General features: G+C 36.2%; 6 protein-coding genes across 9 annotated transcripts; 3 read left to right on the top strand and 3 right to left on the bottom strand.

The window, feature by feature from the left end:
- The first annotated feature begins 2,796 nt into the window (after positions 1-2,796).
- On the top strand, positions 2,797-4,461 carry LOC18994008 (phosphoenolpyruvate carboxylase kinase 1). Its single transcript, XM_006417599.2, has 2 exons — positions 2,797-3,648; positions 3,949-4,461. The coding sequence occupies exons 1-2, from the start codon at positions 2,844-2,846 to the stop codon at positions 3,996-3,998; spliced, it is 855 nt and encodes a 284-aa protein (XP_006417662.1). The 5' UTR covers positions 2,797-2,843; the 3' UTR covers positions 3,999-4,461.
- Positions 4,462-8,003: 3,542 nt separating this feature from the next.
- Positions 8,004-11,339, bottom strand: LOC18994007 (sialyltransferase-like protein 1). Its single transcript, XM_006417598.2, has 11 exons — positions 11,122-11,339; positions 10,960-11,042; positions 10,305-10,391; positions 10,135-10,212; positions 9,964-10,055; positions 9,679-9,880; positions 9,482-9,572; positions 9,324-9,382; positions 8,980-9,128; positions 8,720-8,801; positions 8,004-8,632 (listed from the first exon to the last, which is right to left on the bottom strand). Exons 1-11 carry the CDS (start codon positions 11,225-11,227, stop codon positions 8,234-8,236), a joined length of 1,428 nt encoding a protein of 475 aa, XP_006417661.1. The 5' UTR covers positions 11,228-11,339; the 3' UTR covers positions 8,004-8,233.
- A 466-nt stretch (positions 11,340-11,805) lies between these two features.
- LOC18994006 (clathrin interactor 1) lies at positions 11,806-13,234 on the bottom strand. Its single transcript, XM_006417597.2, has 3 exons — positions 13,093-13,234; positions 12,886-13,008; positions 11,806-12,259 (listed from the first exon to the last, which is right to left on the bottom strand). The coding sequence occupies exons 1-3, from the start codon at positions 13,209-13,211 to the stop codon at positions 11,806-11,808; spliced, it is 696 nt and encodes a 231-aa protein (XP_006417660.1). The 5' UTR covers positions 13,212-13,234.
- Positions 13,235-14,249: 1,015 nt separating this feature from the next.
- On the top strand, positions 14,250-19,904 carry LOC18994005 (probable ADP-ribosylation factor GTPase-activating protein AGD14). Of its 4 annotated transcripts, none has more exons than XM_006417596.2 (13): positions 14,250-14,704; positions 15,138-15,199; positions 16,229-16,316; positions 16,403-16,464; positions 16,592-16,688; positions 16,935-17,330; positions 17,466-18,047; positions 18,322-18,450; positions 18,533-18,637; positions 18,739-18,825; positions 19,116-19,251; positions 19,496-19,541; positions 19,686-19,904. In XM_006417596.2, exons 1-13 carry the CDS (start codon positions 14,609-14,611, stop codon positions 19,738-19,740), a joined length of 1,941 nt encoding a protein of 646 aa, XP_006417659.1. In that variant the 5' UTR covers positions 14,250-14,608; the 3' UTR covers positions 19,741-19,904. The 4 variants fall into 4 exon arrangements, with proteins under 4 accessions (XP_006417659.1, XP_006417658.1, XP_006417657.1 ...); XM_006417595.2 differs by having other exon boundaries at positions 14,251-14,704; positions 18,533-18,643; XM_006417594.2 differs by having other exon boundaries at positions 14,251-14,704; positions 18,319-18,450.
- A 1,841-nt stretch (positions 19,905-21,745) lies between these two features.
- Positions 21,746-23,870, bottom strand: LOC18994004 (presenilin-like protein At1g08700). Its single transcript, XM_006417593.2, has 3 exons — positions 23,803-23,870; positions 23,201-23,618; positions 21,746-23,100 (listed from the first exon to the last, which is right to left on the bottom strand). The coding sequence occupies exons 2-3, from the start codon at positions 23,523-23,525 to the stop codon at positions 22,055-22,057; spliced, it is 1,371 nt and encodes a 456-aa protein (XP_006417656.1). The 5' UTR covers positions 23,526-23,618; positions 23,803-23,870; the 3' UTR covers positions 21,746-22,054.
- Positions 23,748-25,548, top strand: LOC18994003 (F-box protein SKIP24). Its single transcript, XM_006417592.2, has 5 exons — positions 23,748-24,016; positions 24,149-24,322; positions 24,540-24,702; positions 24,785-24,926; positions 25,228-25,548. Exons 1-5 carry the CDS (start codon positions 23,784-23,786, stop codon positions 25,302-25,304), a joined length of 789 nt encoding a protein of 262 aa, XP_006417655.1. The 5' UTR covers positions 23,748-23,783; the 3' UTR covers positions 25,305-25,548.
- The last annotated feature ends 185 nt before the right edge of the window (positions 25,549-25,733 follow it).

Below are 25,733 nucleotides of genomic sequence, written 5' to 3'. Positions count from 1 at the left end.
ACTAACGCGCTCAACGCGCACTTGGTGCGACTGGGATAAATTCAACGTGTCACGCTCTGACTTTTTGTTTTAATTTCATTCGCACGAGAACATCACGTGACTTCTCTCTTTATCATCAATAAATAAATTCTAACGTTTTATTTCCATTTTTTTTTGTCAAGGCCTTCTTTTTTTATGGCCTTTCTTGTTAAGGGCCTTAGAGCATCTTCATTAGGGTTTTTTACCCAGCTTTTGGCACAAAAACCTAAGTATTTTCCCAAAATTTTGATGAATCGCTCGTTATATAAGAGATAAAGAGACTGTCTCTTACGCTAGGTGGAAGACTGCGATTGGTTGGATATTTATTTTGCTTTTAATGTTTTATTTTTTTGTTCTCTCTCCAGAAAAAAAAATATTAAACTATTCCTAAGAAACCCATGAGTGAATAACACTAATGAAGATGTTCTTAAAGCATCTGTATCCATGATTTTTTTTGGGTTTTAACCCAACAAATATTAATAAACAATTGGGTCAAAATGAATTTGGGTATAAAACATCTCAGTCCAACGAGATTTTTGAGACAGTTCATATCTGTCTCACGCGAACGCGTGGCGAGATATGAGTGGCTCGTGTGTTTTTTTTTTGCCAGATCTGCGAAACGAGATTCATTTTCTCAAAACAAAAAATTCTTTCTTCCTCCTTCCTTGGCCGTCTCGTCTTCCTCCTTCCTTCGCCGTGTCAGAGTCTTCCTTTCCCGGTAAATCTTTTTTTCTCCGCCGTGTCAGAACCTTTTAGTTTTGATCGATTCGTTTTCTGTGTCATGAGATCGTCGTTTGTGTTTACAAGTTTTATTCTTTAAGACCAAATAAGTATCATTAATAAACCACAAAAGTTAAAAAGTTCATAATGGATTTCAAAACCTAAACTATCATTAAAATTAATAATAAATTAATGCTTATAATACACTAACCAAATCATGAATACAGGTGCTCTGAAGGGGCTTCCATAAAATAAATTTCACCTGTTGACCAAATAAAAAGAGATAAGTTCATAAAATTCAGCTCTGGCTACGTATTGCATGCATTTCACCGACTATCAACGACATAATATCCCATTTAAATTTTGTAATCAACAACATGCATCATATGAATTTTGATGGTAACAGAATAACAACATTGGTCCAATGGTACAAACCACTCTAATACAAGTCATTATTGGTTTAAATTAATGCGTTCAAAACCAAAATATTTTTATTTAAATTTACGTGTAAAACTTAGATATATTTATTTGATAGAAACGGAAACACAGTCGGCCTCCTTTGCAATTAAAATCGACCAGTTGGATAAACTTATTTAGTTCAGTTTTTAAATTTATATTTGGACTAGATATGAGATATCATAATTAGCTAGGTGATTACTATAATTATTTTTGACTAGAGTCCGGTTATCATAGTTAACGTTTATATCTGTTTTGTGGATAATTAAGTCTTCACGCCTTCACGGTATATAAAGAAAATGAATCAGAAAGTGAAGCTAATTTGATGCCATCAAAGAGAAGTCGACTGAACCGGAGAAGAAAGACGAGATCCTGAAAGCTGAACAAAAAGCAAAAGATGAGGAGTTGCAATTCAAGAGCAAATTTCTTGACGCAAAGGAGAAGAAGCCTGGAAAAAATAAAAGGAAGAAGAGCTTGATTTGAAGCTGAGGGAACTAGAAGAACGATCAGTACGAGCCGAGACTTGTAGCGGTCCAAGGGAAAATTGTTGGCTGTAGTCTGTAGAGGTTTGTGAAGCTGATTCTCATATCCGTCCCGCAAAAAGGCATAACCCGCGTAGGGGACACATGTGACATGCATGATGATGAAGGCATGCGAATACATTCAGCTTGTGTAGTTTCAGCTTCTGCATCTTCTCCTGTACAAATAAGCGAAGCACATGACAGAGACATTATAGAATTTGTCTCCATAGGTGGCATTGATGAAGAACCTGAGCCAATAATCTGTTCTGATTCCCAGTTTCAGATTTCAGCAAGACCATAAGCTCTTTCGTGGTGGTAAAGTATGGACTCTCTATGATCCTAGAGATGAAATGCCTAGGTTGTGTGGTCGGATCAAGAAAATTACAGAACCCGAGGGCAAGGACCATAATTACAGAACAAATAGAGGGTAAAACGCAAATTCAACATTTATTAGTATCCTCATAAATATGGAACATTCAAAGGCCAAAACCATCATTATGAAATAAAGCCAAGGCAAATACGAAAATATGGAACAACCAAGGATAAAACCACAGTTACACAAAATTGTTAGATTATCCATTCCCTTAATTGAAAACAATTCAATTAGATAAAAACGTACTGTAAATGTAAAGTATTAGACCACCATAAAGTAATTACCATTTCAAAAAACAAAACAAATCTTGAATATATAAAGTTATTTTTTTTTGTTTTGTCAAGAAATATATATTAGAATGTATATGATTGAGATTTCATATGAATGTTTATAAACATATATGGAGTATTTATCTGTTCTTACAAACCTTATCCGAGTAACATTCCTAAGAATACAAAAAAGGATTTGCAGATAGTATACAGTAACATTCCACAACATAAATTGACCACAGATATATAAGCTTATATATATACATAAAAAAAAATAGACTAAAGAAAATAAAAACAATAAATATAATAACGTTAACGGAAAAACCACCATATCGTATCTTAAGGGAAAAAACATGTAGCATCAAAGCGAATATTCCTTTAAGAATTTTGGGCTATAAAAAAAGTGTACCGACTCTCAAGAGCTCTTCTTCTTAAACACAACCACCAAACGAAAAAAAATCATAATAATAACTGAAAAAAGAGATTATGACTTGCAGCCAAACACTCGGAAACAACAACAACAATAAGTACCAGATCTGCGAAGAGATCGGCCGTGGACGCTTCGGCACCGTCACTCGCGTCTATTCTCCGGCCACCGGTGATTTCTTCGCCTGCAAAGCCATCGACAAGAGCTCTCTCACCGACGCTCTCGACCGCGCCTGCATCGACAACGAACCCAAGCTCATGGCTCTCTTATCCTATCACCCTAACATCGTTCAAATCCACGATCTAGTCGACACTGATTCCACTCTCTCCATCTACATGGAGCTCGTCGATCCCTCCGTCTCCATCTACGACCGTCTCGTTTCTTCCGGAACCTTCTCCGAGTCCCAGACGGCGTCGTTCGCCAAACAGATTCTCCTGGCGCTCTCGCATTGCCACCGATTCGGCGTCGTGCACAGAGACATCAAGCCGGAGAACATTCTCGTCGATCTACGGAGCGATACGGTTAAGATCTGCGATTTCGGGTCCGGGATTTGGTTGGGTGAGGGCGAGTCCACCCAAGGCGTCGTCGGAACGCCGTATTACGTGGCGCCGGAGGTTTTAATGGGTTGTTCGTACGGGGAGAAGGTCGATGTCTGGAGTGCGGGAGTTGTTTTGTACACGATGCTCGCCGGAGCTCCGCCGTTTTACGGGGAGACGGCGGAGGAGATATTCGAAGCGGTGTTACGAGGAAACCTGAGGTTTCCGCCAAAGGTTTTCAGAGGGGTTTCTTCGATGGCTAAAGATTTCTTGAGGAAGATGATTTGTAAAGATGCTTCTCGAAGACTCTCAGCCGAACAAGCTCTAAGTAAGTTTCCTTTCTTCTTTTCGGTTACAATGAACGAACAAAAAAAAAAAAAATTCTTCTTTTCCACTATATTTGCTCGTTATGGAGTCAATTAAACTTAATTTCAAAAATCAATTCTTAAAATCAGCCCTTATAGTTTCCTCTTTAACAAAAAAACTCTCGAAATAGATAGCAGAATACTCTCATCAAATCCTGCTAAATCTGTTAGGAATAGATCCGGATTTTCAGTAAAAAAGTCAGATTTGTATAGAGTTTTTATAATTGGAAGTAACTAATTTTTGTTTTTTTTTTAAATTGCAGGGCACCCATGGATCCAAAGAGCAGGAGAAACAGAGGAGAGATTCATCTGAAAAGAGAGATTCGATTCGAGAGGAGGAGAATAAATAAAAAGTAGAAGTAGTAGAAGTAATAAGTAATGCAGTGCTTATCGCATTTTTTTGTTGATGCTATTATCAGGTGTGGGGAGTGTTGAGTGAGTCGGCATGTAAATTTGGGTTTGGCTTTGTAAATTCCGCCCTACCCATAAGACAAACTCTTCTGGAAGAAGAAGAAGAAGAAGAAGAAGGCAATTTTTAGAAGAAAAAGAAAAAAGGAGCTAAATAAAAGAGGTTGTGGCTTCTTCTGTGTTTGGCGATGAGTTTTTTTTTTTTTTGGGTTTTCTTTTCCTTTTTTGTGAATTTTGGCTTTAAGGGTTATGTCCTTTAGGTAGACCCTAGTGTAGAGGATAACTATCTTTTTCCGCCTTTTACGGGTTTTTTTTTCCCTTATGGGTGAGTAAAAGGATGAGAGAAAGCTGAGTTGTACTCTTTTTCCCGCTTTATCAATAAAAATAAGTTATATGTATATGTTTCCCTCATTTTTTTCTTATTTTGAATACTTCTATATTCTGAATGATAGTTTTTTTAAAAGAAATTAAAATTTCCCTCAGATATGAAAAGAAAGATATCCCTATGTCTTATTTGATGATTATCCTTTCTTTATATATTTTGTTTTCTAGATTTAACAGATGGATAATTAATTACACTTAGCAGAAACAAAGTAATATGATTAAAGCTTTCTTTTAAATTTATTTTTTTATAAATGTTTGCCATGGCAAACTTTCTCTATATTTTACTAACCTTGTTTTAGAGACCAAACCTTTTTAGCAAGACTCCACAGTCCACACCGATTTTAAAAGTTTGTGCCCACTTTTTGCAATATATCAACTTTTTCACTCACGACTTTGATGTACAAAAAGATGTACGGTGACCTATAATAACTCCAACCTCATATCTACACCACTTACATTTGGTAACGTACGTTAAGATTATTAGAAATAGAAATGGAAATGTTTAAGTTTTCCATTATCTCTATATTTATTCTTTGTCTGCCACAAATATATATTGGAATCCTTGAAATTCAAAACCCACAAGGTAAACATGAGTTGTAATTCTAGCATATTATTGAGCATATTCTTTCAAAAATTAACTCCAATGAGGATTCCAATCTCCACAAGTTATTCCCACGTAAGTATATGCCTTGGATCAAACCCCTTTTTATTCCCATTTTGGAAGGGACTCTTATGTTTTGACGTGACTCGTGAATCTTCTGAGTTAGTGGGAGATACTACCATTTGATTAACAATCTAAGCAATTTGTTATCAAACAATTTAAACATTGTTTAGCCTATTATCTATTTTTTCTGTTAATGTTTTACACTTCGTCCATTCATGAAATAAATGCGAACGCATAAAACTCCCCTCTCTGTAAGACAAACAACGCATGAAGGAATCCTACAATAATATATATAACGAAGACAAATTTTAATTAAATAACTAAACCACAATTTGGCAGTCCTACTAAAGGGATAAATATATTTGTACTGCTTATAGCTTCATACTTCGCATAACCTATGACATGCATGATGCATGGTACTGTATTAGCATGCAATATCTGCCCAAAACACTTTATAAATCACTAACTCCGATTAAAATAACTAACCAAAATAAATCTTGATTAAATAAAGCTGATTGTGGGCATTGTAAACCTTATGTCACGTCGCTGCGTGGCATTTTTTAATGGTGTTGAATATCGTGGAGTCTAGCCTGAATCCACTAAAGTATACTATTTATGTAGAATTCATTATTTAAATTATTTTTGTTTAGTTGAAGCTTACATAAGAGGCGGAATCTTTCGATTGGAAATTTCTCAATCTCTCTCTTTTGAATTGCATTAATATTGAAATGAAAAAAACCTTTTTACCAAATATATCAAATCAATTAAAAAAACAATGAAATAAAAAAAATTTGGCGCTGGAAAGAAAAACAAAAGTTGATAGAAAACTAACGAGGGGGAGACGACAACACAACACTCTGGCCCTACCCATGTGGTACGGCATAACGTTAGCCTTAGTGGATAAATATCTCATTGATGACTCTTGAGGTGCTATTATGGGTATTGATATTGAATAGACCCACAATTCGTGGCAACTCGTAATTTTAATATACATGTACAACGACTACTTTGACCGATTACAATAGAGTTATTTTAACATCGTTATATCCAGAATTTAAAATTTCAAAGATATGTATTATATCTTTAAAAACAATAAACATAACTAGAGAGTTAAAAGAAGTAACCCGGCCGGAAAAAAATTGCCATTGTGCTAAACCACACTAACGCTCAAGTTAAAAAAAAAAAAGCAGTTGAAATATTACATACTACTAGTTATTAGTATATCAAATATAGAGAGAATTACTAATAAAAAGGCTTATTAGTTCGGTTTCAATACAGACAAATGCGATTTTAAAAATGAAAAATAATCCTGAAAGAAACATGCAAGAAATTCAGAAAAAAAAAGGCAAGAAAGAGATAATCTTTTTTTTTTTTTGGTCGAAAGAAAGAGATAATCTAACTATCTAAGTTAGATTATTCAAACCTAACCCAATATTTTCAGTGTTTCCTAACTGCGACATGTTTCGAGAAACAAATGATAGACGAGTCCCCAAAAATAATTGGTAACCGTTGTGGAATTGTCTTTTGAAGACGCGTCAAAGCCAAATGCAAAGGCTGGGAAGCGGGACCCATTAAAGACTGGTGAATGGTGATCAGCAGTTTGACAGATCACGTCATGTGGTCGACGGAAGAATCAACTACGTGGTGGTTGATAAGCTATCTTTCTTCAGTATCTTCCTTTGGATATTAGCGATTGCGTATAATAAAAATTCTTTTGGCTATAATTGCCGAAGAAATGTTCGTACAATATAATAAACCCAAAAAAGTCAACACAGAAAATGCAATCACGTGGTGAATAAACTATCACGTAGTACCCAATGTACCCAAGAAAAAAAACAAAGGAAAAAAACCCATAAGGTGAAGATGAATTTTGATTTGATATGACCATTTTTTAAATTATAGCATATTCTTTCGAAATTTAAAATTATATGTCAAAAAATTCCAATCTCCATAAGATATTCCCCCGTAAGAATATGCCTTGGATCAAATCCCTAATTATTCCTTTCTTGAAGAGGACTCTCAGTTTGAACGTGACTCTTGATGAGTCTTCGTCTTCGAGACTAAGACTCCGAGTCAGTGGAAGATACTACACTTTGATTAATATTTGAACATTGTTTAGCCTATAAACATAATCTTTTTGTAATTAATGTTCTCGTTCTTCCTTTCATGAATAAAATGTGAAAACAAGAAATTCCCTTTAACAACAACGCATGAAGGGATCCTACAATTTTCAAAGAAGAACAAAAAATAGATAATATAATTACCATATAATTTGGCACAAAAAAAACATGGTTTGGCGATTCTAACTAAAGATACAAATCTTTTCTGTGTTGCATATTGCGTGATACATCACTCACATAGTCACATTACATGCATGCGTGTTAGCATGAATCAGCCCATACATTAATTTCTCTAAGTTACTTACTCTGATTAAAATAACTACTTAAAATATATCCTAATTTAATAAAGCTTCGTCGTACCGATTGCGACACTATAAATCGTATGTCAAGTAAGTATAAGTACTCATCATCTACACATAATGATTTTTATTATTAAGTTGATTTATGTTTGGCTGTTTTCCTACCTATATTTGCGATTTACAATTTGGACAAAGAGATGCCAAACTATGCACTTCATTATTAAAAATGTGTACGAGTGAGAGGTTTTGTTAACAATAAACAAAATGATGTGTTATTTTTTGTTTTTCTTGTGTTCTTTCTTTGGTTCATGATGAGATATATAAATAATGAATAAAGATATAAATATATTTAGAAACACAAAAGAAAAGAATTGATACATTAAAAAAATAAAAAAATAAAGAAGCTTAAGCCATGTTCGTTTCGGTGGTGTTGATGTCAAAATCGAACATTAATGTATTGATTTGTAATTCATTGTAAGAAACTATGACATACATGGTAACAGATATGACGACACCAAAAAAATTGCAAACTAATCATGGAGAAGTAATCTATCAAACAGATTTTGAATGAACAAAACACTACATTCTATGTTCCATGAAATGAAAGAACATTTACTTTGTAAGCTCAAGATGGTACTGAAAAACATTTAACGCTCTACAGGGTGATAAACATTTAACTCTCTGATTTTAGCGGATGCCTCACGCAAACAAGATCGTCCAGTTTATTTCCATCCATTTTGTACTGTGACACGCCTTGCATTTGTATATAGTGATCCCTTGCTTCTTTTCTTAAGCTCCCGAAAGGCATCACTTCCCATTTCTTGTAATTTGACTTCTTCCTGGTCTCACTCATGTCCGGAGATCCCGAGACGGGTCCTTTTGTAGGGTCTGCGTCGCCCCACACCTTGCATTTACCGAATTGTCCCAACCCAACACTCTTCAAACTAGTTGGCTGTTGGCTCCTTTGTAGGCGTAAGGCGGCTGCGTGAGCTCGGCTTATCATTTCACGACTTGGCACGCTCGACCAGTCCTCCTTCCTCTGGGATCTCATGGGAGAATGGATTCGGATCACCTGCCGAGCATGATTTCTTCAGAAAGACCACAAAGGTTTAACGTTCAGAGCAAAAGAGAAATAAGGTTTTTGGCAAGTTATCTGTACACCAAGACACTCTAGAAGTTGGTAGTATGCCCGGCCTTGAAGTGGGTTATGCCCTTTCCTTGGCGTGGAAAAGTAACGCGTCCTACATTGATAATAAAGATACAAAAGTGAGGATACATGACGCTTTAATTCTGGAAGCGTACTCGAATAATCCAGATTACGAAGAAAAATTATTATCAGATTGGAACTTGGAAGTATCCAATTTTACTAAAGAGCTTAGGAAATGAGAGACATGGCAAAGAGTTATTTAGAATACTTGCCACTCTGTGTATCCAGGATCGACGGTGAAACCATATATGTCAACGATATCGCACATGGACAAGGCTAGTTCAATGGATTTCATCCCGGTTCCTTTGGCACCTCTGCGTAGGACAATTCCTTGGAAAAGATAAACAGGGTTTGGTATAGTCTGTTACAAGACAAATACAAAACCGCGTAAGAAAATCATGGACCCATGTAAAAGAGGCTGCAAGGATTCAGCATATAGCCTCTTCAATTGTGTTTTAAAAAAAAGGCTTTGTTACAAACGTCCACAGTGGAAACTGTAAAAACAAATCAAGTCATGATGCGAAATTAAAGAAGAAAGAAAAACAGTAACCAATACCTTTATCATTTCGTTGAAGTCTCGGTGGGTCACACTTTTGATTATAAGCACCTCACTGTCTGCAGTAAATGACAGATGCAGGCAAAGCTACAATGAGTACTTTAAGAAAAATGAATCACACGATACAGATAATATCTCTGTTTAATATGAGTACTGACCAGACCCATTGAGAATCTTAACCATGTTACGAGCCGCACCACGAACAACTAGTCGGAAATCCCTTTTCACTCCTACGTACTTGGCATACTTCTGCAATATGATAAGCAATGCCGGCAACCAAAACTCACAATTCAAGACCACGTGAAAACGACGATCAACTTAATGAAATAAAAAATTAGAATGTTAGACATATTACCTTATTGACAGGAGCTTCATTATCTCGGAATACAGCATCATGACTGTCAATCTCTTCTCCGAACTCTGTTTTTAAGAGATCACCGGAATTTCCAACGACGGCGCATTTATGAAACTGTCGTGGGTGGAAAGGAGGCTTCGCTGGAAGGATCACATTAAGATGCTCCTCACACAACGTACGATTGTAACACTTATCAGCTCCCCTGAAACCGGAAAGATGAAAAAGCTAAACAAGAAAGATCAAACGACACGACCAAACAATAACACAGGACGTTTAGGATCATACAGGTTTGCAATTCTCATAGCTGCATAGTCCAACCATCCATCAGGGCGTACATCGAGGTATTCTCTTGTTAACACTGTAGTCATATTGCGGTACTGCATTACTCAGACACATTAGAATCCTGAGACGTTCTCAAACAACAAAATCTAATCAGAGAGAGAAAGAAGCACGAACCTGCTCCCATAAGAGAACTGCCTCGCAAACATTATACTTGAACTCCAATGGTTCAAAAATTTTAAATTGTGTATTGTACTGTGATTGAAAAACAAGAATATAAGTGGAGAAACTTGATCACTTGAAAACCAATGAAATCTCAAAAAGAAACCAGACAAGTGAAAACATACCCAAGTGCTGTTAGTGCCTTGAGGGAACTTGAGGATCAAATTGCAGTGATCAATAATATGGGCAGAGAGTCCAAGCCCTCTGTTCCCCTGCATAAACACTATATCATTATTCGGACTTCCAACACAGATATCAAACTAAACTATTTCATCAGAATCCGTAAACTCGGTTCTTCCAACACAAACAATGAGTGAAAGAGTTAGCACAAAATGTAGCAAATTAGATTTAGCTCGTTACATAACATTACGCTTCACTTCGAAAACATGATTCTATCGTATATTTTAGCACATTAGCTAATTTGACATCAAGAGAAAGCAAATCTAAACCCTGATCCAGGTGAACTTCCAGATCAGTACAGTGGTTAGCTTCCACAATCTTTCACTTGTCCAGAATTCAAATCCTCATTGTACACAGATTCAAAAGTGTATTCATACATTACAATAGACTAAAGATGAACTTCGAGATAACAACTTCGTTTCTTTCTAAAGCATCCAGGATCAGAAGAACTATTGCACTCTTAGGCATAAGATATCGAAAGTGCCGCATCGACCCAAATCCAACGACGAATCCATAACGAAATTCGCGCATAAAATTAAGTGCTTCAACAATCAAAGAGATGGGGAGAGTAGAGGAAGGAGGTAAAGAAAAGAGACAAACCACGCACTGTTGAACGCTGGACTGAAAATCTGACAAGATCTGGATATCTTCCGGCCGAAGAAGATCTACTTTACGATTATTCTCTGCCGAGATTAAGAATCAAAATTAAGTATTCGAAACAATTAAGGAGTAAGAACGGAAAGGTGTGGGGCGATGAGTGACCTGCGAATATGGAAGATTGGATGGTGAAAAGGAGAACGGAGAAAACTGCAACGGCGCATAGGAGTTGAAGAATCGTCAGTTTGCGGCCACCTTGGTGAGATCTCATCCTTCAACCATGAAAGAGCGAAAGGCAAAGCAACGAAGCAGATGGTCGAAGAAGAAGAAGAAACTAGTTGCCGCCGGATACTCGTGGTACGACGTCGTAAAAACGATCTAAATCCAGGGACCAAAAACGCAAACAAAAAAAAATATATCACGTGAGCTTCTCGCTTCAAATTATAATAAATAATCTAAGCGAGTATGATCCAAACAATTAATTTTTGATTTGGTGTAGTAAATCATGTGTATTCAGCTAGAGAATTGATTTTAGATACAATAATTGAAATGAAAATCTTTCATGTATAAAACAATTTTAAGAACTATTATAAAAAGATAATTAAGTCCACATATTGAATCTTGTAAAAGTAATCACAGATATAATGATATGCTCAATGTTGTTATATACCCAATTTACGATGGTTATAAGGAAGAAGACAAATGTACTAGTTCCTTGGAAGCAGATATTGAGATTAAAGTATTTAGTTGGTATAATAAGTCATATCAATGAAAAACCTTTATCTACGTATATGATATGATCAAACTTAATTAATACAAATTTGCTTAATCAAGAGCAATGTCCATCTCTCAAGTCGAAGAAGAAAGCAAGAGTTGAGCAGTTTTGTGCTCATCCTCGACGAATGGATGATCATCAGCGGCAGGATCATGTTCACAAGTCTGGTGGTGAGTACTCAAGAACGAGCTGTCTCTTCCATTGTTCGTGTCAGAATGTATGACGAAACTCGAGTTTCCGAACCCTGTGATCCGACCAATGCTTTGCTTACGGTTTCTTTCCCTCGCATCCTTAAGAAACATGTCATCTTCAAGCAATCTTAGAACTTTGTCGGCTATGTTTCGAACTTTTAGGCCACAATCGAACCCTCTCTCGTCAATCCACTCAGTCTCTATGGCATCTTCGATCAATTGTCTCTCATGTTGAAACTCATTGAATACACTTAGAGGTCCATTAATCAGCAAGTGGTTCAACATTGTCAACGTGTTGTATATACCACGCCATTCTCTTCTATCAAACGTTACCATTCTGCAAGAGCAATACCAATTATATAGACAATTTTGTTGAATATTCTGCCGGATTCTAATGGTTAAATGGTTTTTTTTTGTACTGATAGGGGAAAAATGAATTCTTGGTGGTGATATGATAAAAATAGATTTTTCACTAAAGTTCTATATATAATATGTACAAGCTTAGTAAAGTGAATTAAAATAAATGATATCTAAGAGTTAATATAGTTTCATTTATGATCAAGGAGTTTGGGAAACAAAATTTAAGAAAACAAAATCACGTTCTCTTCTTAAAATGTAAACTACAAAAATATAAACCAAATTCATGATATAATCATAAAAGCTCTAAATGAGAAAATGATATTTTTTAAAAATAATTAAATGACGTTTTGATAATATATATATATATATATATATATATGTTTCAGCATGTATTATATATAGGAATAACCATGAAAGAAAAAAAAAGTACTTTTTTTTATTTTTGCTAAAATTTGGTGATATTATAAGTATTTACAAAGCATGTATATTGCTTAGCTATATAAAAACGTCAAGACCTAAATGATATAAAATGTCTTGGTTTGTTCTTCTTAAAGCGCATGGAATATTTGTGTTGAACTGAATCAAAGTTGAGGGAAAAATAACCTTTGACGTAGAATCTTTACGATTCTTTGGAATTGATCAACCTCAAAAGAAGCTCTCGTTATGACCGCCAAGGAGCGTGCGTCTATGGACGAGTGCGCACTGTCCGTAACTTCTTCTGTCAATCTTCATATTGAACAAAAGTTCAAAGCGGTACGGTTAACTCTCCAAATCGATTAACGTATACATTTATATAAAATATATACTCACAGTTCTTCTTCAGTAACATCAGTTACGGCGAGACGAGCAGTCTTGATCTTCTCCTTGATGAAGAAAGAAGCTTGCTTCTTCAGTTCATGGAACACCGGATTTTGCATCAGCTTCGACATCCTTTTTTTTCTTTTTGGTTTTCTGCTAGCTAGCTCAATAAACAACCGTATCAGATATATATATATATATATATTGAAGTACCTATCAGAAAATGCAGTACGTAAGAAGAACAACAACTCCACTACACCTAGAACAAAAAACCACCCACTCTTTCAACGTCAAAGGTATATAATCATAAACAATGGAAGGGCGCAAGAAGAGACAAGAAACGGAGATTGATCGAGATCCTTTTATCTTTTAGTCTTCTATTGCCATCTTTTAAATTATCTTCATCAGGATCTTAACTATTTCTTTTCTCATAAGCATGTCTAACAAGTATATAAAAATGCAGGTTCATAATATATATATTCCAAAATTTTACAATTATGTATGTCACGTTATGTAGTTAATTTATTTAAGGTCAGCGCAAGTAATCTTTTATTTCCTTTTTTATTTAGGAAGCACCTAGATCAATGATTGGGAATTTAAACGATAATGCAATTTTAGCTAGACGAACTAGATAACGCGGCTATGATTCCTTTGGTTTTTATATCTTCGTTTACATGTACATTTGACATATGATTGGCCGCAAAAAAGTAATGCGTTGACTGAGAAACTATACAATGGGGATAGGATTAATTAACTTGGAACTTCTATTAGGTGAATAAGAAAAATGTTTTTATAAATGATGTATCTAAAAAAACAATTGGAGTGTTAAAAAGTTATTGTATGACGAATTCAATGAACTAAGACGTCTACTTGTCTACGAAATTGGAGAAAAAGACTCCAACACTGGATAAATCACTAGGAAGAATCGTTAGTCACCGGACCACCATAATTAGTTCCATACATTGTGTGATCAAAAATACTTTTTTTTTTCCCTTCTTCTCAGATGGTTAGCCAATGGAATAATAGATGATAGCTATATATCGTTTTTTTGACATAAATGGAAATTCTTATTCCAACAGTTTGTAACGAACGAGATAAGTTGATATTAGCTAGCAATGTTCTTTCGAAAATTTAAATCGATCCCAAATCAAATAGAATAGAGTTTGATATGAATTTCTCAAACATGTGATTCTGCCAAAATCATTCATTATGGTGTGTGGGTCTCTTAGCCAAAGCCCACACGAGGAAAGATGAAGACAGAGTAAAAGCTCAAACATTTAGTTTCTTCCCCTTTTCTGATTACAAAGCCGATTAAAAAAGCCTTCCCTTTCTCTCTCTCTCTCTCTCTCTGCTGTGAAATTCAAAATTCGAGCATTCGAAAATCCAGCTCCAAAATCGTTGATTAGCTGCGACTCAAAGGAGCGAACTTTTTCCCGATTTCACGAAATCGACCACCCCTGAGTCAATCTTGTTATCTGGGACACTCTTTCGTTTTTTTCCTTTGGGGGGCAATCATTTTGTTGGCGGTATGGGAAGTAAAAGAGAAGAAGAGCGGAACGAGAAGATTATTCGTGGTCTTATGAAGCTTCCACCGAATCGTCGTTGTATCAACTGCAATAGCCTTGTAATTATTAAAGCTCTCTCCCTTTTAACCCATTTTTGTTGTTTTCCCTCAAGGCCTACTTTCTTCTGTTTCCTTTTGATTTGAAAAACTCAACTTTCATGGTTCCCGTGAGCGTCTTTTTTCTCTACTGAGTTTCGAGCTGATGGGTTTCTCTTTTAGTCTTTGACTTCAGCTTCTGGGATTATCTTCTGAAATATATTATATATGTTTTGGGGTTTTCGTTTGTTTCTTTCAGTCTAGGAAATGTTTTGATTATGTCGTTGACGGGTTCTAACTAAAACAAGTTAATCTGCAAATCCAACTAGTTTTCTTATTTCCGATTATGGAAATGGAAAGACAAGCTTCGAAAAGCTACATCTTTTCTTCATTCATTTGAAACTTTGGATTTAGTTTCCCTTTTGGCTTATACAGTAAGACTTGCAAATTGGTGCAGGGTCCTCAATATGTTTGCACGACTTTCTGGACCTTCGTATGCATGGCTTGTAGCGGGATTCAGTGAGTACTTTCCTCTTTACTTCTGACTGATTTTTTTTCTTACCTTTTCTTGCTATCTATGTACTTTCTTGGCAACTATTCCAGACCTTTGTGCGTTCCTTCTTGTGTAATCATTCTCTGCAGATGGTTTCTTACCTATGTAAACCTTTTTGTTCTTGTCATTGAATATATTTCTTTGTTGATATTAGTTTGCGACTTTGCGCGTTGATGGTTATCTATGTTCATCTCTCATCTGCACGCTGCATTCGTGAAATTGGGGTTTCCATAGTGTATCTTAAAGAGTTAATCCCACGATTAAGTTTTCTGCTTTATTGTTGTTATCGAGTCTAATTCAGTTGAAATCTCTGCAGACAGGACTCGTAATGATTCCCCAGAAACACGGCTATGCATTGTCTTACAAAATACAAAGTTTAGATGCTTCCTACCAAATGTTTAATTGTTTTTGTGGGCTTTAATTTCTTTTCTTGCACCTGTCCTGTCGACACACAATGTGAGCTGATTTTCTGACATCATTTTCGTTGGTGGCTGACTTATATATCCTAGCAGTTACTTTCCACAATGTTTAAAGATCACCTTGTTTATACATTATGTCTTTTATTACTAACTTAACATAATATTCTCGAATCTATTTTTTGTCTCCCTTTATCCATTTATGGTAATGCAACTTTCTTGTCTTGATTTGCAATTGGGTTTGGCAGCTCTTTTATGAGACTTTTTGTTTTCATGGAGAAGGAATTATAGGCTTATGTGATATCAGCAAGAGTAATATTTCTATTTTTTTTTTCATTTTTTTGGGGGTACATTCAGAAGTATTTCCAGTTGTGCACAATTTCAAATGCATTTATAGGTTTCCCTTGATGCATTTCAAGTATAGGGAGGTGCTTTGTGTATTTTTCTTTTTACAGTTTCTTGTTTCCTAGCTATGATATTCTGTCAATATGTAGTGCATATGTTCTTAGTAGGACCTTCCTACGTTTTTCTTTTTCTCTCTTAGTTTCTCATCATTGATTTTATTTTTATACCCTACAGTCGTGAATTTACCCATCGTGTGAAGTCTGTATCAATGTCAAAGTTTACATCTCAAGAAGTTGAAGTACTCCAAAATGGTGGTAATCAGGTAGTATTGATGTTAATGATCCAATTTTGAAGTTTTCTGGAGATAGATGTTTCTCTTTGTAACTAATGAGAAACTTCTGTTTTCAGCGTGCACGAGAAATATATTTGAAAAACTGGGACCATCAACGGCAGAGACTTCCGGACAACAGGTTTAAATTAATTACTTTTTTCTTGTTTGTGTTCATAATTGAGCAGCGAGAGATGTAGTAATTTATTGGTTAAAAATATGATCTGTTTAAAATCCATAATATCATGTTTTTGTTGTTTCTTTGGCAGTAATGCTGAAAGAGTCCGCGAGTTTATCAAAAATGTGTATGTGCAAAAGAAATATGCAGGAGCAAATGTTACGGACAAGCCTCCTAATGATAGCCAGGCAAGATAATCTAGTTTCTTGTACGGCATTTTGCTAAATTTCAAACATAGTTTGCTTCATTTTTTATAATAATTGGAAGTTTGTAGTAATTTAACAATATTGTGGATTTGAAACTATCAAATAGGCATATAGGTCTTCAAAATTTTGATACTTATTATTTATTTTGAGTTGCTCTAGATTAACCATGAGCATGCATGCATCCCAAATTTAATGTTTTTTTCCCTTTTCCGGTAATGCAATTGACAGAACCATGGAAGTTCTGAAGATGTGACTCGACGGGCCAACTCGTATCATTCTTACTCCCAAAGCCCTCCTTACGACTATCAGTACGAAGAGCGCCGTTACGGAAAAGTACCCTTGGGATTTACTGGCAAGTCTGCTTCAGTAAAAGGTCTTCATTCAAAAGCCTCTAGTTTTGTATACAGCCCTGGACGGTTTAGTGATCATATGTTTGATGACCACTTCGCAAATGAGGGCTCTGCTCCAAGGGCTTCAGATTTTTCTGTGTCAAGTGGAGGAGATCCTTTCAGGTCGGAAATACAGTCCCCAAATTTCCAGCAAGAAGGTGGATTTCGTAGTCCCCAGTTTCACCATTCAAATGCCCCTCCAAGTGAAAACTTATTTCCAGGCAGGCAACATCAGGTAATAATAACCCACCTTCTCTAAAGGCTTGTTTGTATCTGGCTAATATTTTCTTTGTTGCAATGGACAAAAGTGAGTTTCCTGACCTTCCAATTTCTGAATCTTTCTTTTGTGGAATTCAATTTCTTCATTCAGAGAACTACGTCTTCTGGGAGTGTCAGATCAGTTGACAGTAATTCCATGTCTCTCAAGTCATATACCTCGAGTGGTTTAGGTGAAGGCGCATCTGGACTTGGTCAAAATACAGGAAGCCAGCAAGATAAAACATCTACTCCCGTTCATTCAGTAGCAGTGTCGACAAAGGCTCCTATTGATTTGTTTCAGTTGCCAGGAGCGCCAGTGGCTCAAGCAGTCAATATGTTTCAACCTTCAGTAGGAGCCGGATCTCCACCTGTGAATTTTCGTCAGCCTCCTCTGTCATACTCATCCACCCCGACACACTTGCTTGCTGGAATTCAGCAACACACTTCAATACCACCAGACTTGTCTGCGCCTAAGAACGAAGGATGGGCTTCTTTTGACAATCCAATGCCTGCTGCAGAATCTACAAACATTAGCACCTCCTCTGGAGTTCCCGAGTTGGAAGTGAAAAATGAAGGAATCCCACAGCCTAGCACAAGCATGCAATGGCCACCTTATCCATCAATTGTGGAGCAGCATGCTTTGTCGCTATCAAGTCCGTGGCAGGATGTTCTAAAAAATGTTGCCGATAATCCGGTTAGTCTTTACTCTTTATTCCGTCTTTTCAATAAAAGGAAAATGCTTCCATGTGCAATATGGGCTTATCTCATCTTAGACATTGACGATGGTACTTCTTTTAGTCATGAATGATCTTGTTCATCTTGGGGCTGGGCAAACTGGCTGGCCTCATGTTGTTGGGCAAGCTGTAACTACTTGTGTCTGAAATAACGGCATGATTCCACAATCAAAGATTGGCATTCATACAAGGGATGTGCGAGCTAACTCCTACTTGACTTTTTTTTTTTAGCAGCCGTGGAATGCCTTTCCCGACTCTATTGAGGCCAATCCCTTGGACAGCGCTAAGCATATTCACCAAGATAAAGCAAGTATATCGTCATCTCACATTGATCAACAGCAGTTAGAACCACAACTTGTAGAGGTTGTTGCATTTACCCTTATCATGTCACTGTATTTTGGTTAAATCTCTCCATTGTTTCCTTTCTGATGGTGTCATGTCACAGGAATTAAGACATGATGACACCCAGACAGCCTCAATACCTGCTGGCTCTTCTGGTTTTGGTTTTCCTGGGAATATTGTCATGGCACCTGCTTACTCCCCTCATCTGGTTCCAGTTATACATTGCAGTTTTCTCTTAGTTGCTTACGATCACCCTAGTTCAAACTGCCTATCAGTTACTCTTTGATTGATCAAAATTTTCATTCGCAGGAAGAAGCGTGGCAGCATATAAACGATCAAAAGTCAGCCAATCCATTTGATCTCCCTTATGATTCCGAGTATGACTCAAATGACGTGGTATGTAAAGTCCTATCCACGTTTCACACCATCATTTGTATGCAATGGTGTTATGTTGTTTGAATCTAGAGAATCTAAGTTATATAAGTTGGCTGACCACTTCAAATCTACAGTATATAGCGTGTATTTGATAGGAAGAGAACCATGTTTCCTATCTTAATTTACCAAATCAAAGAATCTAGGCATGAATTCCTATCTTGACCACCGTATCTGTTTTTTCCTGAATCTATCACTCTCCGCCTGTAAAATTCTATGATTGACGACTTTGTTGTGGTTGTGTTTAATGCTAGTTCTTGGACATGAGTTCTTTACAAGGGGCACTGCACGATATCCAGACACCAGAAATCTTCCTTGATGGTGTATCACAACCGTGGCTCGCTGCAGATTCTGTACCCTCGTATCTACCTGCTCCAGCAGGCGCACAAGGTGATACTCCTTTCTGTTAACTTAGAGCTCTGAAAGAAAATCAACATCTCACCATGTTTAATATCAGTACGCAAGTGAATATCACATATCTGCCAAGAGGGGGAAAAGAAACATTAACGTTTGTGCAGACTACGTATTATCTTCAAGTTTCACTTAAAAATCTCTGTGACTGACTATTAAAAACCCGTCCTCGTAACCTTCATAGGTCTGGTAGGTTATCTAATTCTTTGAAACACTGCTGCAGGGGGCTTAGCATGCATGGCAGAGCAAGCATCAGCGTCTCAAGTACAGTAAGTTTCACAATGTGATAGGTGTAAATAGTTCAACTTATGATGTTATTAGCTATAAGAATTGTATGCCAAGAAGTAGAATCATTTTACTGTGTATGTGGGACACAGCTTATATTTTGTCTTATTGCCTAAACATGGGTGTAGGAATTCAGCAGCACAAGGCCCTGTTGCATCTACTGGAGGCAACCCATTTGCTTAGATACTCCTCGATCTGCATCATCTTCTTATTCATCTTCAATGCATTCTATTTGTTTTTTTTTAAAGAAGAAACCACTAGTATTTGTGCAATGTGTTTATTTCTTTGTTCGAAACCAACATCAGCTGTATGTACGTTTGATTTTTGAGTGTATTTGCAAGTGGACATGACACGAGTGCCATGAGTAAGCCAAATCTTCTCGACGAAGCAGCAATTCGAACTAATCTTCTCTTCCAGCGGAACCAAACATCAAAATTAAGCGTTATGAACTTCACATGAGGACAGGAGATACATTTTGGAAACAATTGGGAATTAGACAAGGAAAAAGTAAGAATCACTTGGGAAAGAAAAACTATCAGCATATAATGAGGAGACAGACGCAGAATTGCATCAAAGGTAGCCCAACTTAATACATGATCCAACTGTCTGAAACCGGAAAGCATGTTTTTCTATATCAATTTAAATAATAATAATAATAAAAGAATTGAAATCATATTACAGTACATTAACACGACTTTTAATGATAAACTAAATTCTAACCCCGTGCATCCGCACGAGAATATTTTTTATTGTTTAATAAATTTTGTAATATAATTTGTGTTTTTGAGTTTAGATATAATTATTTTTATAAATATATTTTTTAATAAGTGAAAATATTGATTTTTGTGTTTAGATATATTTTTATAGTATTAAAATTAATTATGATTATAAAAATATAATTTTAACCCGTTCGCTAATATTAATTCAAAATGAACTATTATAAAAACATAATTCTAACTTTTCCGTTCATATTATCGTATAATATAAATATTTGTTAAAAGTTTGAGATGTATTAACAATATTATTTAGCATTATAGTTTTCTAAAATTCAATCAACGAAGAGAGTGTACAACTGATTTTTCAAACCACATTATAGTGTATGCAATAATTTTTAATTTTTTTATGTTTTGATTTTGTATGAAAAATATATTTTTGATATACATATATAATTCAAAATTAGTGATTTTAGTTACCAAAATATTTTTAACCCGACTTTTTATATATATTTTTAGTTCTATAAATTTTAAAAACTAAATTTTTAATATTTAAATTATACATTTGAAATTTACCTATTATTTTATTATTAAATTGTAAATAAATCATAATCGTAAATATATTATATAAGCTACATAAATATCATATCATTATTTTTTCAAAAATATTTCAAATATGACCATTATTTTTCAAATATGAATTTTTTTACATAAATATTTCAAATATATTACATAAATATATTATATAAGCAACATAAATATTTCAAATATAACCATTATTTTTCATATGTGAATTTTTTTCTTTCAAAAATTCTATATATTTTTGATAAAAATGTTTAATAGTATAAAAATTATTTAAATTAGAATTTTTAAATCAAATCTAAATTAATATCTGATTTATTATTTTTAATCAAATCAAATCAAATCTAAATTACCTATATTTTATTTAAGGAACTCTAAAAATATTTAAATTAATAACTAATTTTCGAAATTAAATATAAATAATTATTAAATTATTTTTAAACACTTAAAAAAATTAGGAGTGTTTGGAAACAAGTACTAAATTTAGTTCTGTTTTAATATAATAGATACCAAACAGTCCAAGCCTTAGTTACATAAACTTATTCATTTATTTAGTAGTAAAAAGACTTTGGTTATGGATAAATCTTAAACTTAGCAAGGACGACTGCAATTGCACAAACGGTTTGGTGGAGTCCCAGGCCAACCGAAAGCGTCAGCACATTCACAGAGATCATATTTAAATTTCTTGTTCTTGAAATCGCCTAAGCACACTTTGATTCCATCATTTCCGCATTTTCCGGGAAACATTTGTCGAAGGTGACACCTCTTGGGGGCAGCTTTTACCTCTATTTATCGTTAACTTGTATGTTTTATCATGTCATAATATCTTAACGATTACCAAATCAAATTCCAATCGACCAAACCAAAATAAATATCGGTTATGAATGGGACCCTTCATTATATTCCACCAAACCACCTCAAACCCAAAAGCATAGATCAATCATCCTAAAGTTTTCAATCAAACCTGAAATGTCTACAACCATTATGCTAAAATGATCCACATCAGAGACTAAACATTTACAAACCGAAATCAACTACCTGTTGGGTTACATTAGCAGATTTTCCCACAGAATATCGCTCAACACTAACAAAATATTTGCTTCAACTAAAACAGCACAAGGGTGCAATACATGGATACATCATGTTCAGCATCTCTCAGTCAAGCAAACAAGACACACTATCTTCCGCTAGAATGTTTGTGATCAGAACATCATCAAGTTTGTTGTCATCCCGACAACGAAAGGCTCCATCAACAATCGTGTCAAGAAGTAAAAGACAACACCCAACATGATTGATATGGGAAGTGCTGGCAGAGCTCGGTTGTACACGGACAACAATATAAGAGTGCACCCAAGTCCCGAGATGATGGCAAGGTAACACGCATACACTGTCATCAGATCATACATTGCTGCCCTACCAACAAGAACACTGTAGAAGATAAAGTCTCCAAGACCAAGTTTGATTCCTCTGTTTAAACTGTCCACGTTGTTATCCGACTCCTCCAAACCTCTCGCTTCTTCCCTATTATTATCCCCCCAGCCCATCAACTCAACCAGAGGAGACATTTCTTCATCAGTTTCCGTTTCTCTGATTTCATTATTTCCTCTGACTCTAACTTCGGTTGAGTGCTCTGAGGATACTGCAGATGCAAAGTGTCTTTCGTGAGGTGACCTTGAAACACCGTCTCCGTTTCCATTACCATCACCATCTACACTATCTATATCCCTCACAGCAACAGCATTATAATCCAGGTTATGAGAATTTCCTCTTCCTTGTTGATTTGCAACATGATTCCCAACTGCTTGCAGCTCTACTGATCCAGAATCTGAAACCCCACCACCACCAACCAAAACCCTTAAACTCGAGCCACGGTTTCTCCCTTGGTGGCCTGAGACAGTCGGCCTAGCTTCATAAACCATGGCAGGGAGTTCCTCGTCGCGGCTTGAAGCCAGCTCCACCAAGAGCTTAAGTGGACCACCAGGCGCTAAAACAGCAACCAAATCATACAAAGCTAAAGCCACCAGTATAAACCATGTAGTCCACTCAGGCAACTTAGTGAACCAAGCTGCAACAACTATCCCCATAACAACCATATAACACTGCCTTAGCACAATTGGTATCCCACCAGAAAACACAGACAAAGTCCCCAAGATCGTGAAATTGAAAAGCAATATGAAGCAGGTGATGGAATCAACAGGAATTGAGAAATGCTGGATAATCGACAGGAAAATTGCTCCACCCATTGTACCTAAGATAGAAAGAAACGGAATCCAGCACACAATCTCAACATTGATCAACAGGCTAATCGAGTAAAACCCTAACAACAAGAGGAGGTAAAGGAAACAAACCCAAGACGAAGAAGGCGGAGAAGCGCATGTAATGCTTGAGGAAATTGGTGAAGTTGTAGTAGAAGAGGAGAACAAGTACGAAAGTGACGGCGGCAACGAGGACGACGAAGACGATGGCGTTGGCGAGGCTACCTTCGAGCTTGACGGTGGCGGAGTCAGAGGGATTCTCGATGTATATGAGGTTTGCGGCGGTACGGATCTGAGAGTCGGAGGTGACAGAGAGAGAGTAGGTGAGAAGGACGACGAGGAACATGCAGATGGAGACGGGAGCCATCACGCCGATTATCTCAACTCCAAGCGAATCCAGGATACTACTAGACTCCATTATTATCAATACTCGTGGGGAATATTTGATATATCGCTATGCCATTTTCGGCTCCGGAGGAAGACGACGACGACGATAGAGAAGAGGGTGCTTCTGCTGAGTCATGACTAGCTCATGGTTAACCGGATAGGAAAATAGGAAAATTGCAAAAAGACCTTCAAACTTTCAATTTCTTACAAATCAGCCTCTTCAAAAAAAACACAAAGGATCTTCGTTTTGCCTCTGCGCACCCCCAAAATGCAATAACTTAGAAAGAGAATGTCGGCAAACGAGATACCTGACGAGTTATGGAGGAAGATACTAGAGATTGGCGTAAAGTCGTCGACTTTCTCCTACAGAGATCTCTGCTGCATCTCAATCTCCTCTCGCCGTCTCTGCCGATTGTCCTGCGATGATTCCCTCTGGCTCCTTCTGCTCTTCCTTGATTTCCCCAGCTACATCGACTCTTCTTCCTCTTCTCAATCTCCCACCAAGTTCATCTACAGGACAAGGTATTGATATATACTATGAAATTATGCTGCTGAGATTTCTTGTGTTGTCAGTGTTTGATAGAAAACAAAGGACAGATTATTTCAAATTATGAGCTGTGAGAATTCAAGCTTTATGAAAAATATCTAATTTAGGTTTGAGAGGGAGAAGGAAAGGAAAGTAGCTGCCCATAGAAGAGTTCTACTGAGGAAGGAAAGTGAAATTTCAGAGTGGGGCCGGAGGATTCGTGAATTGGAAGCTCGATTTTCAGAGGAGGCAGAGAGATTACATGCTGCTTCTGCGGAATTTTCAAATTTGCAGAAAATCAGGTAGTCCTAAACGTGATGAACATCTTGTCAAAATCCAGAAAGCTTTTGTTGTTGTTGTTGTTTTGATTGTTTCTACGAAATTTTCAGTCTTAGTTTGCTTATTCTTTTGTGACAGTATGAAAAGATGATTCTTTATTGATCAAAGTGAATCTGAGATTGGTCTACTGTTCTTGCCTCATTCATCCTTCTGATGTCATTTGTGATTGGCTCTCTCCAGGCAAGCATCAGTAGCTTTGAACGTTTGGCAGCCAGAGGTCGTGCGTGGCAGACAAAAACAAATGGTTGAGCAAAACGCTGTTCCTGTTGAGGGCCGATTGCGTGCACTTGAGATGGAAGTTAAGTTATGCAAACAGCAAATCATGGGTGTGAAGAGGGCACTTGTGAGTATACATTAGGGTTTTTCAATCATGTTTCCACTTACCTTTTTAACTGTTTCTTAACATACTTTCTTTGTAATTGCAGAAGGAAGTAAAACACCGATTTGACATGGCCAAGAAAGAGCTAGAATCCATGAAGTACCATCCTTTACGAGATTATAGATTGATACATAGTGGAGATCAAGTAAGTAATCGGAAGAGGAAGAAGTTGAAAACGAGCATTAATTGTAAGTTTGTGAACATTTCTCCCTTTTCTTCACGTAGTAGTGTTGCCGAAAATTACCATCCAAAATTTTGAGTATGTTCCTGAAAATCTATTTGCTCTTCAAAGTGTGACACAATGCAATTTAGTAGAGATTTATCCGATTTGGACATTGAGCAATATTGTTGCAACCTAAATGGGTAGATAAAACAAATTTGGGACGTTTAGTGTTTGAATTTATAGATTCACAACTTAAACTTTTGTTATCTTACTAGTGATATGGATTGTGAGGTTTTTAATATACTTATGAACTCTTGATTGGATAGGGCAAAAAGCAGTTCCAGCTAAAAACCCGGCAAGACCCAGTAAGAAGACCAAGCTGTTACACTCAGAGTCAGAATGATGGTTGGCTGAACCATTCCACAGAGAGACAGAACGCTGAGAGTTGTTGTTGTATTATTTGTAGTTTCTTTTCCAATCAATTTTTGCAAGAAGAACGTTGAAATCTTGTCACAGAAGAGAAACGTGGTCGGGTGTGTAAGTTTGGTTGATCTGTAGGTATTGCAATATCATGAATAAAAGATTTATTTGCTGAAGTCTTGGTTCTTTGGCATGGTTCCATCTGGGTCAAAGGCTCTGTTGGTATACCAAGCTCTGATGATGGGATGACTCAGCTCTCTATTCATCGTCTCCATTTTGATTAATGAATTATGAATCAAAGTCACTTTTTGTTTTCAGTTTTCATTTCTGTTGGTTTACTAGTCTTTTAATGATATGGAAGGATGATAAGAAATGGTTTCATGATCATTGAACCCTAGCGTAAAAATGTTAA

The sequence above is a fragment of the Eutrema salsugineum genome, unplaced genomic scaffold (assembly GCF_000478725.1).
Source record: "Eutrema salsugineum unplaced genomic scaffold, Eutsalg1_0 scaffold_5, whole genome shotgun sequence".
In the NCBI taxonomy this organism is placed as follows: Eukaryota; Viridiplantae; Streptophyta; class Magnoliopsida; order Brassicales; family Brassicaceae; genus Eutrema; species Eutrema salsugineum.
This window is presented reverse-complemented; position numbering and strand designations above follow the sequence as displayed.

What these genes read in the sequence shown, in the direction of transcription:
- LOC18994008 (XM_006417599.2), top strand. Translation starts at nt 2,844, where the DNA reads ATGACTTGCAGCCAAACACTCGGAAACAACAACAACAATAAGTACCAG. An exon ending in CTCAGCCGAACAAGCTCTAA is followed by an intron (nt 3,649 to 3,948) that starts GTAAGTTTCCTT and finishes TTTAAATTGCAG; the next exon opens with GGCACCCATGGATCCAAAGA.
- LOC18994007 (XM_006417598.2), bottom strand. Translation starts at nt 11,227, where the DNA reads ATGAGATCTCACCAAGGTGGCCGCAAACTGACGATTCTTCAACTCCTA. An exon ending in GCTATGAGAATTGCAAACCT is followed by an intron (nt 9,881 to 9,963) that starts GTATGATCCTAA and finishes TTCCGGTTTCAG; the next exon opens with GGGAGCTGATAAGTGTTACA. An exon ending in TAAGATTCTCAATGGGTCTG is followed by an intron (nt 9,383 to 9,481) that starts GTCAGTACTCAT and finishes CATTTACTGCAG; the next exon opens with ACAGTGAGGTGCTTATAATC.
- LOC18994006 (XM_006417597.2), bottom strand. Translation starts at nt 13,211, where the DNA reads ATGTCGAAGCTGATGCAAAATCCGGTGTTCCATGAACTGAAGAAGCAA. An exon ending in GATGTTACTGAAGAAGAACT is followed by an intron (nt 13,009 to 13,092) that starts GTGAGTATATAT and finishes TTCAATATGAAG; the next exon opens with ATTGACAGAAGAAGTTACGG. An exon ending in GTAAAGATTCTACGTCAAAG is followed by an intron (nt 12,260 to 12,885) that starts GTTATTTTTCCC and finishes TTGCTCTTGCAG; the next exon opens with AATGGTAACGTTTGATAGAA.
- LOC18994005 (XM_024152777.1), top strand. Translation starts at nt 14,609, where the DNA reads ATGGGAAGTAAAAGAGAAGAAGAGCGGAACGAGAAGATTATTCGTGGT. An exon ending in ATGGCTTGTAGCGGGATTCA is followed by an intron (nt 15,200 to 16,228) that starts GTGAGTACTTTC and finishes TATACCCTACAG; the next exon opens with TCGTGAATTTACCCATCGTG. An exon ending in TGCTCCAGCAGGCGCACAAG is followed by an intron (nt 19,252 to 19,495) that starts GTGATACTCCTT and finishes ACACTGCTGCAG; the next exon opens with GGGGCTTAGCATGCATGGCA.
- LOC18994004 (XM_006417593.2), bottom strand. Translation starts at nt 23,525, where the DNA reads ATGGAGTCTAGTAGTATCCTGGATTCGCTTGGAGTTGAGATAATCGGC. An exon ending in CTCCGCCTTCTTCGTCTTGG is followed by an intron (nt 23,101 to 23,200) that starts GTTTGTTTCCTT and finishes TTTCTATCTTAG; the next exon opens with GTACAATGGGTGGAGCAATT.
- LOC18994003 (XM_006417592.2), top strand. Translation starts at nt 23,784, where the DNA reads ATGTCGGCAAACGAGATACCTGACGAGTTATGGAGGAAGATACTAGAG. An exon ending in AAGTTCATCTACAGGACAAG is followed by an intron (nt 24,017 to 24,148) that starts GTATTGATATAT and finishes TATCTAATTTAG; the next exon opens with GTTTGAGAGGGAGAAGGAAA. An exon ending in GTTGAAAACGAGCATTAATT is followed by an intron (nt 24,927 to 25,227) that starts GTAAGTTTGTGA and finishes TTGATTGGATAG; the next exon opens with GGCAAAAAGCAGTTCCAGCT.